Source organism: Lathyrus oleraceus, chromosome 6 (genome assembly GCF_024323335.1).
Source record: "Lathyrus oleraceus cultivar Zhongwan6 chromosome 6, CAAS_Psat_ZW6_1.0, whole genome shotgun sequence".
NCBI classification, from domain to species: domain Eukaryota; kingdom Viridiplantae; phylum Streptophyta; class Magnoliopsida; order Fabales; family Fabaceae; genus Lathyrus; species Lathyrus oleraceus.
Genome location: NC_066584.1, coordinates 2682901 through 2698543, shown reverse-complemented (window position 1 = coordinate 2698543; position 15643 = coordinate 2682901). Strand labels below are relative to the sequence as shown.

At 35.6% G+C, this 15643-nt stretch overlaps 1 protein-coding gene across 2 annotated transcripts; it reads left to right on the top strand.

Annotated features, from left to right (window-relative positions):
- Positions 1-3430: 3430 nt before the first annotated feature.
- LOC127093486 (filament-like plant protein 4) lies at positions 3431-9319 on the top strand. 2 transcript variants are annotated; one of them, XM_051032426.1, is made up of 6 exons: positions 3431-3703; positions 4667-4787; positions 5290-5509; positions 5599-8035; positions 8255-8297; positions 8450-9319. In XM_051032426.1, the coding sequence occupies exons 2-6, from the start codon at positions 4683-4685 to the stop codon at positions 8888-8890; spliced, it is 3246 nt and encodes a 1081-aa protein (XP_050888383.1). In that variant the 5' UTR covers positions 3431-3703; positions 4667-4682; the 3' UTR covers positions 8891-9319. The 2 variants fall into 2 exon arrangements, with proteins under 2 accessions (XP_050888383.1, XP_050888384.1); XM_051032427.1 differs by lacking the exon at positions 3431-3703 and adding an exon at positions 4101-4456.
- The last annotated feature ends 6324 nt before the right edge of the window (positions 9320-15643 follow it).

Genomic DNA, 15643 nt, shown 5'->3' with positions numbered 1-15643 from the left:
TTAACTTTAGACTTAGAATCTCACACAACTTGGATTATATTTCATATATCTCGACATTTTGTGGTTGATGTAAAAAAAATATTAGCTTATTTTAAGTAAAAGAATATTAAAAGAAAACACACTTTCGTTTTAGTGTGTCAACTTTGTAAAAAAACTATCCCAATATTTTTAAAGAATTAAGTCTCATATTAAAAATATTAAACAAAAGTAGAGTGTTAGATATAAATAGAAGTTTATTTTATTATTGTTCATGGGTGCTGGTCGACCTACGAATCTGTTAAATTACGTGAGCTTATGAAGTATTTTATTCAAGTTAAAATTAAAGAATTTAAAATGATCAAAAATTAAAGAATTTAAAATTGTTTTTTCCACTCTATATAATGCAAATGCTAAATTATTTATTATTAATATTTTAAATTTTATAAGATGATTCTCATATTATGAAATTTTTTATTTTACTCCAAAATTTTCAAAAAATTAAAAATAAATCTGTAGTAATTTTACAATTTAATTAATCCCTTCAAATTTTCAAAAATTACAAATTAGTTCCTATTTTTCATATTTTAAATTTGGTTCTATAATATTAAAATTTATAAAAACGATTTTACAAATTTATCAATGAATCATTTTAATACTTTATTAAAAAAAATTCAATCGAATAATTTGAATTCTTTAAATTTTTTAATTTCTTAAAGAATTTCAAATACTTCATTCAAACAATGAAGTCGTTAAATTTTAGAAAAACTAGTATATGGAGAATTTTTTATTCAAGTAACCCTTATAACACTAATGAAAATTTGACTAACCATAAATTCGATTGATTGTTTACCGTTTTTGACCGACAATTTGTTTACATTTTGAACACACTAATTACGATTCAAGACTGAGATTCTTTTGGTTATGTGTAAAATAAAATGAATTTATCGATTGTAGGCATAACCTTAACTTTTGAGTTACCAATATTAGGCATTTAGTGGACACAAATGTAGAATCCAAAGAAAAAAAGCAGAGTTTTCAATGTGGATTGTTTGGCTACTCATGGAAAGTCTCGTATGGACAGGGATACCCTTGTACTTTACTCCATCACCACCTTTCAAAATAATCGCTTTCTCTTTCACTCTAGCTTACTCTTGCTGCGGTGGCCATGTACAATCGATTCACCTTATGGGGGCCATTCATTAAACACTTGTTTTTCTCTATAGTCCTTATCAAATATATATTTTTTGTATATTTCTTCAATTATTTTTTTCAGATAGCGATTATGTATTACTTGGAAAAAGAAACTTGAAACATACGTTACTAAAACAAATAACAAATAATATAATATGGTGCGAAAATGAATTTTCTATGCACAATACAACTCATACTTTCCTGTTTGACCTATTCTTTTTTTTGGAATAACTATTTGACGTTTTGGAAAATTAAATGAAAATTATTTGTAACGTAGCATGCTTTAATATTTAATCAATCAAAATATGCCAACAATGCTTAACTACAAAACAGATACTAACAGAATATTAGTGTATTTTATAGGTACAACTAAATTTATCCTTTTATTAAATTGCAGCTTTTAAAAATTTAAGACAACTTGTAACTCTTAATACTATATAGACTTAATATTTAAATGAAGAAAAAAATATTTAACATTTATTCTTACGACAAAACTTAACTGAATTTCATTCTTTTTAATGAACTATTAATCTCATTATGAACTAGAATCCAAATCACAAATGGGTAAACATAATGTCTAATCATTTGTGTAACACTAATTGATTGATTATCGCAACAATATGATTAATAAGATGTAATGAGAGAAAACAATTTGATACATTGACATCTAAGCTAAGATGATGGCCATTGAATGACCCTACAGTTTTATTATTTGCTTCTAAAACATTATTAATAGTATTATATACTCGTGGATAATTTTTTGTGATTTGATAAACTCTCGTTTTCATGGATTATTTGCAAAATAATATTATACATTTTAGCGTAAAACTGGGCCATGTTAAGTAGGTACAAACCTTTTTATAATTTAATTTTTAAATTATCTGTTGGATTTTGTATGTTTAGTAGCTTCAACCTATATATATTTATGATAATTTAAAAATATGTGACAAAAAATGGATGTATTTATTGTTTGGTTGATAATTCAATAGACACATGTACATTACACACATGTGTACACCCTGCAAGACTTGAAAATGAATGCTGGTGGTCCTGTTTCCCATACCCTGCTAATTCTAGTTTGGACCCCCCTACCCTAGTCACTCAAAATGAAACATAAAACAAATGTTACTCACAAGAGTATCGATCTTAAGGACATTCATGGTAAATTAACAAAGAGTAAATAACAACCTCATTTTCAGTATGGGTAACTTCGACCTAACTACATGCTTTCAATGGTTACTTATATTTAATCTGTGTTTATAAAACATAATACAAGTCTTTTTATAGCTTAATTTACATTTTAACTATTGGTAGAAAATTTTTATGAACCTTCCCAGTCTCTTTCCCTTCTAAAATACTACTTTTATATAGTACACCTTTCTAAAAACAGACACACTTTTATCCTAACCAATAAGATTATATTATTATAGTTTATACACATCAAGTGATGATAATTGGAACGCTAAAAAACCACATTTAAATATAAATACGTAACTCTATAGTTTAACTTTGGAAGTATTACAAAAAAGGGAAGGTAGTGTATAAGTAGAGTAACCTGATGAAATTTAATTAAATTAATTATGTAAATTGACATTGATGTAATGTCATGTAGTGGTAAGTTGCCAACTCATCTATGTCTCCATGTTTATGCAAGCTAGGTAACAAATACTTATGAGCTGTATTTAATTTAATTTTCTAGACTATAGACTATATTATAAAATATAATAATTTAAATATTAATATGCTAGTGGTAGTGAGTGACGGTGGTCCAATCAAAAGTCCTTATAACATAATTTTACTTCAAGTTAATATTATTTATTAATGCAAAGTGGGAGGAAAATGATGTGTTTTCTTTTTCATTATAGATTACAGCTCATACATAAATTCAGCCACAAGATTTCACCAAAGGAAAATTATTTTCATTCCATGCATTTATTCATATTTACAAAAAAATTAGTACATGGTTTTTTTATTCAGTGCTTTAGTCAACAAAGTTGTTTTTATTTGTCCATGTAGTAATTAATTAGGTATGTCAGATAAATAATTTAGCATAAAAGAAATAAAATTTTATTTTATTTTTGTAAGATAGTTTAATTACTGAAATTCACTATTTTAAAAACGAGTAAGTAAAATATTGCGTTTATATGGTATTTTTACATAGTTTTCATTTTATAGATTAAATATCTTTTTATAATAAAAAATGAATAAGACAATAATATAAATGAGTTTAAGTTAGTAGTATTAAATATATAAATGCATAATAATAATTAAAGAAGAAGAAGAAGACAATAAGTAAAGTGAGAAAAGTGGATGGTATTTGGAGTTTTATAGAAGCCATTACTTTTTAAAGAAGCATCTAATTCCGAAAAATCTTAGCCTCCCAAACCACCACACTACCACCACCACTGCCACCAAACACTCTCTTTTTCTCCGTCCAACCACCGTCAAATCTCAATCTAGATCTCCATTTCCGTTCTTCCACCGCCAAACAACCTCTTTCATTTATTGTCTATTTATTATTTATTTTTCTCCGGTAAGTCCATTTCACTCCCCGTTCTTCTCATTCTTCTTCTCTTCTCTTCTCTTCTCTACTCAATCCTCGCTGAATGCTGTTATCAACTTCCGAAGTTTTCGTTTCGATTTTCTTCATCATTCAGCAATTTCAATCCGATTCTTTCACCTATCTATATCACTATATCATTTTTTTCCTAAATTAGAATCAATGAATTCATATAGAATCATCAATTTCACTTCATTCATTCATTCATTCCTGAAAAAAACCGATACTGATTTTTTCATTATATATCATTACATATTATTTTCAGCCTCTCATATTTTTTTATTCATTTCTTTCGTTTTTTTTTTAAATATATAGTAGTACTAATTTCGTCGTTAATATTATCTAATTTGGATCTAAATATCGTTTTACGCGTTTTAATTAATATAATATTTTTAATTAATGAATAATTTATTTAATTATGGTTTTATGATTTTTGGTTGTGTTTTTTGGATGATATAAACAGGGTGAGGTGAAGTGGTTAGATCTTAAAGATTGTAATTAGTGTAGAATATAATTTTGGTTTAATGTTTAATACTATGGCTCACACTTTGAATGCATTGGTACAAATATAGTAAGAAAGGGACCCAATAATAATATATGGTTACCAAATTATAGGCAATTCCACAATCTGGGCCTTCTCTGTTGCATTTCACTGTTTTCTTTTTGTGTGTGAGTGTTTACTTTTTCTACCACCACCACCGACACTTGCCATTGGAGTGGGATATTGTAAGTGCATGTAATCATTTCTGTTGAAAAATATGGGAGATGATTGATTTTTATCATGCTTGAATTATTTTATGTCGTGTACTAGTAATAAATATAGCATGTGTGAATTTGGATGAGTTAATTGGTGAAAAGGAATTAAGTATAAGCTGTTTTTGTTTTTTTGACTTTTTTGACTTTTTTTATTTATGTAAGTTTGATTTGTTCTACAAGGTGTTTGTGATTAGAAATGGACCGAAGGTGGCCTTGGAAGAAAAAATCATCTGATAAGACTGTGCTTGATAAAGTAGCTGCTGAATTGGATTCTGCTGGAGCCTCTAGTCAGGAGAATCAGGTATATGTTTATTGGCATTTTACATAAGCATGAGAACGGTTTGAAATGAAGTGTTTTTCATTTGGCTGCTAAGTTCAGCTCAATTTTATGCATGTTTCTTATTTTTCTGCAATGACCTTTTCTTAATTGCCTGTTTTTGGTTAGCACATTATGAAGCACACTAGACGTGATTCTCTCCTTCCCCTCCTTGTCTTTACATGTCTGTGTGTAGAATTTTAACTTGGATAGTTGGTTTGAAAACTTTACTTGGTTGGATCAGGCTGCTCTAAAGTGCGCAACTCACTTCAGAGAGTACAGTGAGTGATATCAACTATTGATAAACAAATCAATGCTCTGATGTATACACACATGCATAACAATTGATTTTCTCACTTTAGAGGAGCTAGATGCTACCCGACTAATATTTTCCTTAGTCTTGGTTTTATTGATTCAACAATATGATTATGTTTTTTATTTTTGTTTTCTAATTTTTTTATGCGGTTGCTCTTGCTTATGCAAGCAGGATGTTTATAAGAAGCCGAACTATGTCCAAATCTCTGTAGAGTCATATTCACATCTGACGGGTTTGGAAGATCAAGTGAAGACATATGAAGAAAAGGTAGAGACACTGGAAGATGAGATCACAGAATTGAATGAAAAACTATCAGCAGCGAACACAGAGATAAATACCAAGGAAGGTTTGGTAAAACAGCATGCTAAAGTAGCTGAAGATGCTGTCTCAGGTATGGTTCTTTAATGTAAAAGAATCTTCTTGCTGTATAAAGGGCTTCCCTTTTTTTCTTAGAGCTAAAATTCTATTCAAATTCTGCAGGCTGGGAAAAGGCAGAAGCAGAAGCTTTGGCATTGAAGAACCATCTAGAATCTGTCACTCTTTCAAAACTTACTGCTGAGGATCAGGCATCGCAGTTAGATGGTGCTCTTAAGGAGTGTATGCGACAGATAAGAAACCTGAAAGAAGAACATGAACTGAAAATACAGGAAGTCACCCTTGCAAAAAACAAGCAATTGGACAAGATTAAGGGTGAGTTTGAGGCTAGGATACGAAACTTTGAACAGGAACTCCTCAGGTCTGCTGCTGATAATGCAGCTCTGTCAAGGTCCTTGCAGGAACGTTCTAACATGCTAGTCAAACTAAGTGAAGAAAAAGCTCATGCTGAGGCTGAAATTGAGCATCATAAGAGCAATGTAGAATCATGTGAAAGAGAAATCAATTCACTTAAATATGAGCTTCATGTTATTTCCAAAGAGCTTGAAATTCGTAATGAAGAAAAGAACATGAGTATGAGGTCTGCAGAAGCTGCTAACAAGCAGCATGCAGAGGGTGTAAAAAAAATTGCCAAGTTAGAGGCAGAATGCCAAAGGTTACGCGGTCTAGTACGGAAAAAGTTACCTGGTCCTGCTGCGCTTGCACAAATGAAGCTGGAAGTTGAGAGTCTTGGCCGAGATTATGGAGAAACTCGATTAAGGAAGTCTCCTGTCAAACCTGCTAGTTCTCATTTTTCTCCGGTGCCTGATTTCTCCCTGGAAAATATACAGAAATTCCAGAAAGATAATGAATTTCTTACAGAGCGCTTATTGACAATGGAAGAAGAAACAAAGATGCTGAAAGAAGCTTTGGCAAAACGTAACAGTGAATTGCAGGCTTCAAGGAGTATGTGTGCTAAAACACTTAGCAAACTTCAAATTTTGGAAGCACAAGTTCAACCAAGTACTCATCAGAAGGGATCTCCAAAATCTACCACTCATATGAACCATGAAAGCATTTACAGCCAAAATACAGGTTATGCACCAAGCATGATCTCCATATCGGAAGATGGCAACGATGATGCAAGAAGTTGTGCTGAGTCTTGGTCTACAGCATTAATCTCTGAGCTATCCCAATTCACAAAGGAAAAGAATGCTGATGAATTGGGCAAATCTGAAGCGACTGAGAAGCTGGAACTGATGGATGACTTTTTAGAGGTCGAGAAATTTGCTGGATTATCAACAGATTCTATTGAAGATGCTTCTGCATCATTTACTTCAAACAATAACACGGACGAAATAATGGCCAATGAGGTATCCGAAGTTGGTACTAGCAAAGATGATCCCTCCGAGTCTGAAAAGAACAATGATTTGAATCCATTGGCAATTCAACTGTCCCCTGCTGCAGTATCACCCAGTTCCGGTGGGATTGATGGCTTATCACCAGAAGAACTTCAATCAAGAATACAATCAGTTTTTGAGTCCGTGGCAAAGGATGCTGATGTAGGTCAGATCCTGAAGGATATTAAACGTGTTCTTGAAGACGCGCATGATACATCCATCCAAGACTCTGCGGCTGTCATTCCCCTTGATGTCCAACCTTCTGATATTCCATGTGATAAAAAGGATAATTCTGAAGGTGCTGGTTCAGTCGCAGAAAAAGAACTCATTTCATCCCAAGAACCTACTCAATATATACAGATAACTTCTGATATAGAAGCTGCAGTTTCTCAAATTCATGACTTCGTATTGTTCCTAGACAGAGAAGCAATGACAGTTCATGATATATCTTCTGGTGGAGATGGGATAAGCCAAAAGATGGAGGAGTTCTCTGTTACTTACAATAAAGTTAAATGCCATGAAGCAAGTTTGCTGCAGTTTGTTCTTGATCTGTCTCATGTATTGGCTAAAACAAGTGAGTTCAGATTTAATATCCTTGGTTATAAAGGTATGGAAACTGAAACCAACAGTCCTGATTGCATAGATAAGATTGCTCTGCCTGAAAATAAGTTAGTTCAAGACAACTCGTCGGAAGAGAGATATGAAAACGGTGATTCCCGTATTCTTAATCCCTGTTCTAATCCCGAGGTTCCAGATGATGGAAATTTGACCTCAGGCTATGAATCAAATGCCACATCACAAAAGTTCTCCATGGAGGAATTTGAGGAATTGAAATTAGAGAAAGAGAAGGCAATTTTGGATCTGTTGAAATATTCGGAAAATCTTGAAATGACAAAGTCTCAGTTGCAAGAGACAGAACAACTTCTAGCTGAAGCTAAATCACAACTGGCTTCTGCTCAAAGGTCAAACAGCTTAGGTGAGACTCAACTAAAATGCATGGCAGAGTCATACCGATCACTTGAAACACGTGCACAGGAATTTGAAACTGAGCTCAACCATCTGAGAAAGAAGATAGAAACTCTTGAGAACGAACTTAAAGATGAAAAGAGATCTCATGAAGCAGCTTTGGCGAAGTGCAAGGAGCTAGAAGAACAATTGCAAAGGTTAGACATCCATTCAATATCATATAGTTTGTGAGTACTGTAATTACGCAAATTCTGCATAGTCCATCCCTACTTGCAGGCCTGTTCGTAGCAGTGGTATTAAAGTTGGTTTGTTGTGCAAGAAATTTTAATAGCATCATTATCTGCATTTAATTGTCTGCTAACAGTAACTTACTGCGCTGGTTCTATTTCTAATTTCTTTGTTACTTTGTCTATTAGGAATGAGAGCTCAGCTGCTGATAATGAACTTAAGACTAAAAAGGTAAAGCTCTAATTCCATTCAAATAGATGAGCCATGCTGGATTTAATTCTGTTTATGATCTGGTCTAGTTAAAATATCATAATCTGTATCATACTCGATGAATTGTTTTTATAGTTAGAAAATCTGAGATTGAATTATTTTCTTTCTCATAGGAGAGAGACTTGGCTTCTGCTGCTGAAAAACTAGCTGAGTGTCAAGAAACAATATATCTTCTTGGCAAGCAGCTAAAAGCTATGCATCCTCAAACAGAACCAATGGGATCTCCGTATGGTGAGAGGCTTTCGAAGGTTGAAGGTTTCGCAGAGCATGAAGTTCAGAGCCCAAATTTGCAGGATCTGGATCAAGTTGAGATGGACGGTGCTAGTTTTGCTTTTATGCAAAGACAGGGTGCAGAGTCCCCTTTGCATTTTACTAACAGTTTATATAGTCCATCAGATAATGACTCAAACTTTCAAGCCATATCTCCTTTACCGCATCCAACTCACAAGCCTACAAAATCAACCTCTTCCTCAGCTTCTTCGACTCCCACACCAGAGAAACATGGTCGGGGTTTTAGTAGATTCTTTTCATCAAAAGCAAAAGTTGGCCATTAAGCGTTTGCAGTATACAGGACCCGTGGAATTCATGATTTGAAGCTACATAGTAATGACACTTGAACAGTGCCAGGTTGCAAACTCCTTCATGATTAACGAAATTGAGCTTACGGGAGGTTTGCCTAGTTAAAGGAGAGGATGCCATGAATGCCTGGTAATGGTATTCTTGTATCTAATGGGTTGTACATGGTAACTATATGTTTTATTCTTTTTCCTTTTTATTGTTTCCTCAGGTTTTGTAAACATTGACATAGTCTCTGAAATATTACAGGATATGTTGCATTTCAGAATTTATGTTTACCTTCAACAACTGATTATGGATTTTTTTGAAGTGATAACCAGTGTCATAAATGTTTCTTGGATTGATATTATAGTCAACCCATACTTTGTAAGGTTTCTTAACAAGAATAAAAATGATGATTTACATGATGAACATGACTAAATTATCTCATAACTATTAAAGTTAATCGTTAGTCATTACTATATTTATACACAAGTGAGGTATAATGGTTTGAGAACGTTCCCTAAACGTTCCCTAACACGCTATTTATGAGTATAAAATTAAAGAAAAATAGCAATGTTATAGTTCCTATAAAAAATTGTTAAATTGGAATCGGTTACATGGATATGTGGAATTGGTTACATGGATTAACTTTTACAATAATGTTTTATCGAGGACCGATTTTATGTCCAAATCATTAATTCCGAAATCTTTTTTAATAACTTCTTTAATAGTCTTTCTATATCTTTCTCTTTCTTTAATTTTTTTATATTTTCTCTATCCGGTCTACCTTCTTTGGCAAATTTACCGAGATAACCCACTTTTTCGAAGAAATTCCCAAAATAACCCAGTTTTCAAAAAATTTACCAATCTACCCCACTTTTAGGAGGAGGCGCCAATTGGATTGGCGACCCCTCTTAAAAATTGCAAGGAGGCGCCAATTGGATTGGCTAGGGCACCTGCCCTAGCCAATCCAATTGGCGCCTATGTGTAATTTTTAAGAGGGGGACGCCAATCCAATTGGCGCCTCCCTTAAAAAAGTCTCAAATGAAAAAATTTCCAACATGAAAGTTGTAGATCTTTTCAAGACAATGAATTTGGATATAAATTTTGCATCATTTGGATTTTTTATGAGAAAATTATGGGTAGTTGAAGTTGGACTTCTGAGTTTTTGAACTGTTATCTGACCGATAATGTTTTGTATTATTGCATGTGTTTCTTTTAGGAATATGAATTTTTGTCCAACATAACATTTGAAGTAGACATCTTAAATTTTCCAATGCACTTGGTCCCACCTCAAAATAATTAAAAATGAGTGAGTTAGGTCTTTGCGAACTTGACCCAAAATTAGGGTTTATGTCAAAACAAGTGTATGTGAATTTTGCCAAAAGGGACCAACTTCAAGCCCTTTAGTTTGAATGATAAAAGCCTCAAATGACAAAACCTTCAACATAAAAGTTGTAGATCTTTTCAAGATAATGAATTTGGACTAAAGTTTTGCATCATTTGCAATTTTTATGAGAAAGGTATGGGCACCTGAACTTGGACTCTTTGACATTTTATCTGTTATCTGACCTATAATGTTTTGTATTATTGCATGTGTTTGTGTTAGAGTTATGAAATTTTGTCCAACATAACATTTGAAGTAGACATCTTAAATTTTCCAATGCACTTGGTCCCACCTCAAAATAATTAAAAATGAGTGAGGTAGGTCCTTGCGAACTTGACCCAAAATTAGGGTTTCTGTCAAAACATGTGTATGTGAATTTTGCCAAAAGGGACCAAATTCAAGCCCTTCCACATAACAATAACAAGTCCTTGAATTAGGGTTTCTGACCTATAAATTTTTGTATTATGATATGTGTTTATTTTAGAATTATGAAAGAAACCTAATGTTTGGAGTTTACACAAAGATAAATTTGACATAATACGAATTGATATTAATAAAATTTGGATTTTACACAAAGAATCCTAATGGTGATGACCAGGATCACCTAACCGACCTCCGGTCCCACATCCCCTAGCTACCCTAACCCTTGGCCCTAACCCACGTTGACGATTCTGCACCGGTGTTTGTTCATCTGATGGTCCAGGAGCGTCATTACCTCCTACAGGAGAAGATCCGTTGAGGTATTCAGCCAACTCAGCATAGTCTTCAGTATTCAATGATGGTGTACCGGCGTAGCTGAGCTCATGACCCATGCCAGAGAAGTTGGGGTGTGGTTGACTCATGGATGGGCGACCGGGACGGTTGAAGGGAGACATGGGTGACAATGATGGGTCTAGGAAAGGTTGGAAAGGTTGTTGGGGTGTTTGGAAGAGATATGGTTGTGGGATGTTTTGGTATTGTGATGTTTGGGGTTCTTGGCTACGGTAGGTGATGGGGCGGTTAGTGTTTTGGCTAAGGCGACTTTGGTATGGTGATGGTGTGGGTGCGAAGCGATGTTCGGTCGAAGGTTGATGGTCCATTTGTTGGTGGTGGTATGGGGGATGTTCTTGGTTTTGGGGTTGGGTGAATGGCATATTTTGGTTGTATGTTTGTGTGTTTGTGGAACGGAAAGTTTGTCGGATAGGTGGTTGTGAGTAACCGGGCTGAGAATGTTGTTGGGGGTTAGATGTTGATCCTTCTTATGTGTAACTTGTCTGGCGTGGGTCGTAGAGGTACATATCATCGGCGATGAATTGAAATCCAACTGATCTATACCAAGCCATATAAGTACGACTTGGTTTTACCTCATTTGGCATGACTGCGTCAGTTAAGACATGGTCATGACGGTGCTTCCACTTGCGACACTCTGATCTTGCGAAGGTTTGCCAAGGGTTGTAGTTCCATTGGTCGTTCACTTTACGCATATGCCATTCTCCTAGGCTAGCTGGGGGATCTGGGATATTCTGGACCATACCAAACTGCAGCTTCACACGATCGGTGTTGTGCAGCTCCACTGTTGTGAACCGTATTATCGGTGTGCATGTTGTCCATACGGCTGCGTCTTCAGGGTTGATCTGATGCTCATGATCCATATTAAGGTATGGACGCCAAATGAACTGAAATGTTAAAGACGATAGGATTTAAATGAATGTAGAAAAAGTCAACATAATATGAAGAAATAATGAAATTATTTTGCTTACGTCTGCCGGTCGAAGGTGATCCAACAGGTTGCGACATTGAGTAATACAGTGTCTCGGACATCTGCTGTAATTCATACCGCGTGCCGACCATCTACACCAAAAAGTTAAAATAAATTAGTTATGGGTAATAAACTGTAAGGAAGGAAGTAAAGATATAGCAATTTAAACAACTTACTTTTTTGCATATGGAAAAGTGAAGGGGTTGTTATTGACCGGTGCTAGAGACGGTAGTCTTGACCATCCCCATGCTTGTAGCAAAACAACACATCCAGAAAATGTAGAAGTATCTTTGTGGGAGTTTTTGCACAACGAACTATAGAGATAGGCTAGACATGCGGATCCCCAACTATAACTACCTATTCTATCTATATGTCTAAGTAAAGGTAAGTACATAATATGCATGCTAGAACCACTACCTTCGGGAAATAAAAAGGATCCTAGTAACAACATAATGTAACACCTAGTTTTGATGATTCGAGCATCTTCGGTAGAATGCTCATCTAAATAAAAACTATTATAATATGACTTTAGGCGTGAAAGTAGTATACCTTGTCCCCTAGCATTATCATCTAACAAATCAGTGTTTAAAAGCTCCATGCAAATTGAATTTGCATAGTTGGTCTTACCATTAACAGCTTTGCCTTCAATTCGTAGTCCTAAAAGCATGTAGACGTCTTCTAACGTCACGGTACACTCACCGGTTGGAAACCAAAATGTGTGTGTCTCTGGCCTCCATCTTTCGCATAAGGCTAGAATGAACTTGTTATCTATAGACCAAGACATAATTTTGCTAATGTGACCAAAACCGGCGAGTTCAACATAAGGTTGAATCATCGGGTCCATTGGGACAAATTCGTGGACTCGAGTTCGAAACCTTGAGACATCCTATAATAGAAATAATGTAACACTTGACTAAGTCGGTATTTCAAAATAAAATGGGGTTGGTGGAGATGAAACATAAAAAATAAGTATAAGAAAAAACTTACGTATGTCGCGATGTTTGCAACTGTTCCTCTGTGTGTTTCGCCCATTGTGAGTAAAGACATATTGTTGGGGAGTTGGTGTAGATGAAAATGGAAGATTTTGTTGAAGATGAAATTGTAAAAGAAGTAATGTAGATGAAGTAGTGAGAAATGTAGATGAAGTAGTGAGAATGTTGGTGTGGAAGAATTGTTGAAGGAGTGGATGAATTTATAGGCAAATGGAGGAGTGCATGAAAAATTGTGTTTGCATGGTGTCTCCACCTCATTTGGCGACCATGTACAATATTAAAGAGGGGGTGCCATTCAAATTGGCGACACCATAGGGTACATGCATGCAAGGCTAGTTCTGAATGCTTGGTTTCGAGGACTGACTCCATGGGGGCGCCATTCAAATTGGCGACCATGTACAAGCCTTTAAGGTAGGCGCCAAACCAATTGGCGCCACCTTCTGCATGTCTGACACGTGGCATTGTTGTCTCCTGCATGATGAACAACTCACTTATGGATGGCTTGCATGATTGACACATCATCTCTGACCATCTTAGGTGTCCGACACGTGTCTGTCTTGTCTCCTGCATGCTGATGACTACCTTCTTGATAGCTTGCCTGGTTGACACATCAAGTCACACTGTCTTGCAGGATTGACACATCATCTCAGACACGTGGCTCTCTAGTATCCTGCATGCTGAATACTCACTTCTGTCTTGACTAGCTAGCATGATTGACACATCATCTCTGACCATCTTAGGTGTCCGACACGTGTCTGTCTTGTCTCCTGCATGCTGATGACTACCTTCTTGATAGCTTGCCTGGTTGACACATCAAGTCACACTGTCTTGCAGGATTGACACATCATCTCAGACACGTGGCTCTCTAGTATCCTGCATGCTGAATACTCACTTCTGTCTTGACTAGCTAGCATGATTGACACATCATCTCTGACCATCTTAGGTGTCCGACACGTGTCTGTCTTGTCTCCTGCATGCTGATGACTACCTTCTTGATAGCTTGCCTGGTTGACACATCAAGTCACACTGTCTTGCAGGATTGACACATCATCTCAGACACGTGGCTCTCTAGTATCCTGCATGCTGAATACTCACTTCTGTCTTGACTAGCTAGCATGCTTGACAGACACATCAACTCATGACTAGCTAGCATGCTTGACACATCAACTCACACTGTATTGCATGACAGACACCTCATCTCTGAAATTACTTGCATGCTTGACACAGTATCTCAGAGTAGCTTCAATGTGAGACACTGATACCATCTATTTAAGTGTCTTACTATCACATTCATCTGCACTTGCAAAATACTTTTCATCTCCAAAATACTTTTCATCTTCACTCACATTCATCTGCACTTGCAAAATACTTTTTATCTCCAAAATGTCATCTTCATCATTATACAGTATCATCATTATCTCCAAAATGTCATCTTCATCTCCAAAATACTTTTCATGGTTTTTGTTTTAGAAACACTGATACCATTAGAGTGACAATGAAGAGACATTTCAAAAAAAGAATACAATCCTTTATAGCATCAGGTATTGTGTCAAAGATGACATATCAGAATCCTATATTTTTTGAGAATGGTCAATGCAAGTTTTTCCCCCTAAAGATACGAGACGATGAAGATGTTGAAAGCATGTTTCTTAGTCATGAACATTCAGGCATGGATTGTATCGAGTTGTACATTACTATACAACCATGTATACCGTCTCAACAGTCTCAACTAACCGATCAGGATCCAGCTGGTGAAGATGCTGCAGATGATGCACAATGGTCAGATGAACTCAACCCAGAAGCCGAAGTAGAGGTCGACGTTGTTGATGAAGAAGAAGAGGAGACTGAGGTACAGGTTGATCACATCCTGAACAACGACGATGAAGATGAGGCTCAACCACCACCAATACCTCCTACTCATGCCTACAATCCTCCTCAACATATGACAAATATGGATCTTCACGATGATGAAACGTCCGACAGTGTCTTCTATAATCCGTATCCGAGACCAGTAGGCGAATTAAAGGTGGGAGACATGTTTCGTACCAAAGAGGAATGTGTCTTGGCAATAAAAAAATACCATATGAACAACTTTGCTGACTTTACAGTGAAACGCACTGACTCTAGAAGGTATGTTATCGAATGTAGTAACATGCTTTGTAAGTTTCGTTTGGCTGCATCTTACAAGAAGAAAAATGACTCTTGGGAGATCGCCTCAATAGACCCACCACACAGTTGCGTTGCAACTAACGTTGAACAAGATCACCGTAAACTGAGCACAGCTTTGATATGTCAAGACATTCTGCCATTGGTAAATAAAGACCCATCAGTGAAGGTGAGTATAATTATATCCCATATCCGAACAACATATAATTATACTCCATCTTACAAGAAAGCATGGATTGCGAGGACAAAGGTTGTTGAGCAGGTTTTCGGCAACTGGGAGGACTCATTCAAGGAATTACCACGGTTTTTATGGGCACTAAAAACTTATGTCCCAGGAACTGTGGCAATTCTGGAGACAGTGCCAGCAATGATGCCAGACGGAACCTGTGCTACAGGTAATAGAATATTTCACCGTCTTTTTTGGGCATTTGACCCGTGCATCAAAGGTTTCGCTTTCTGCAAACCT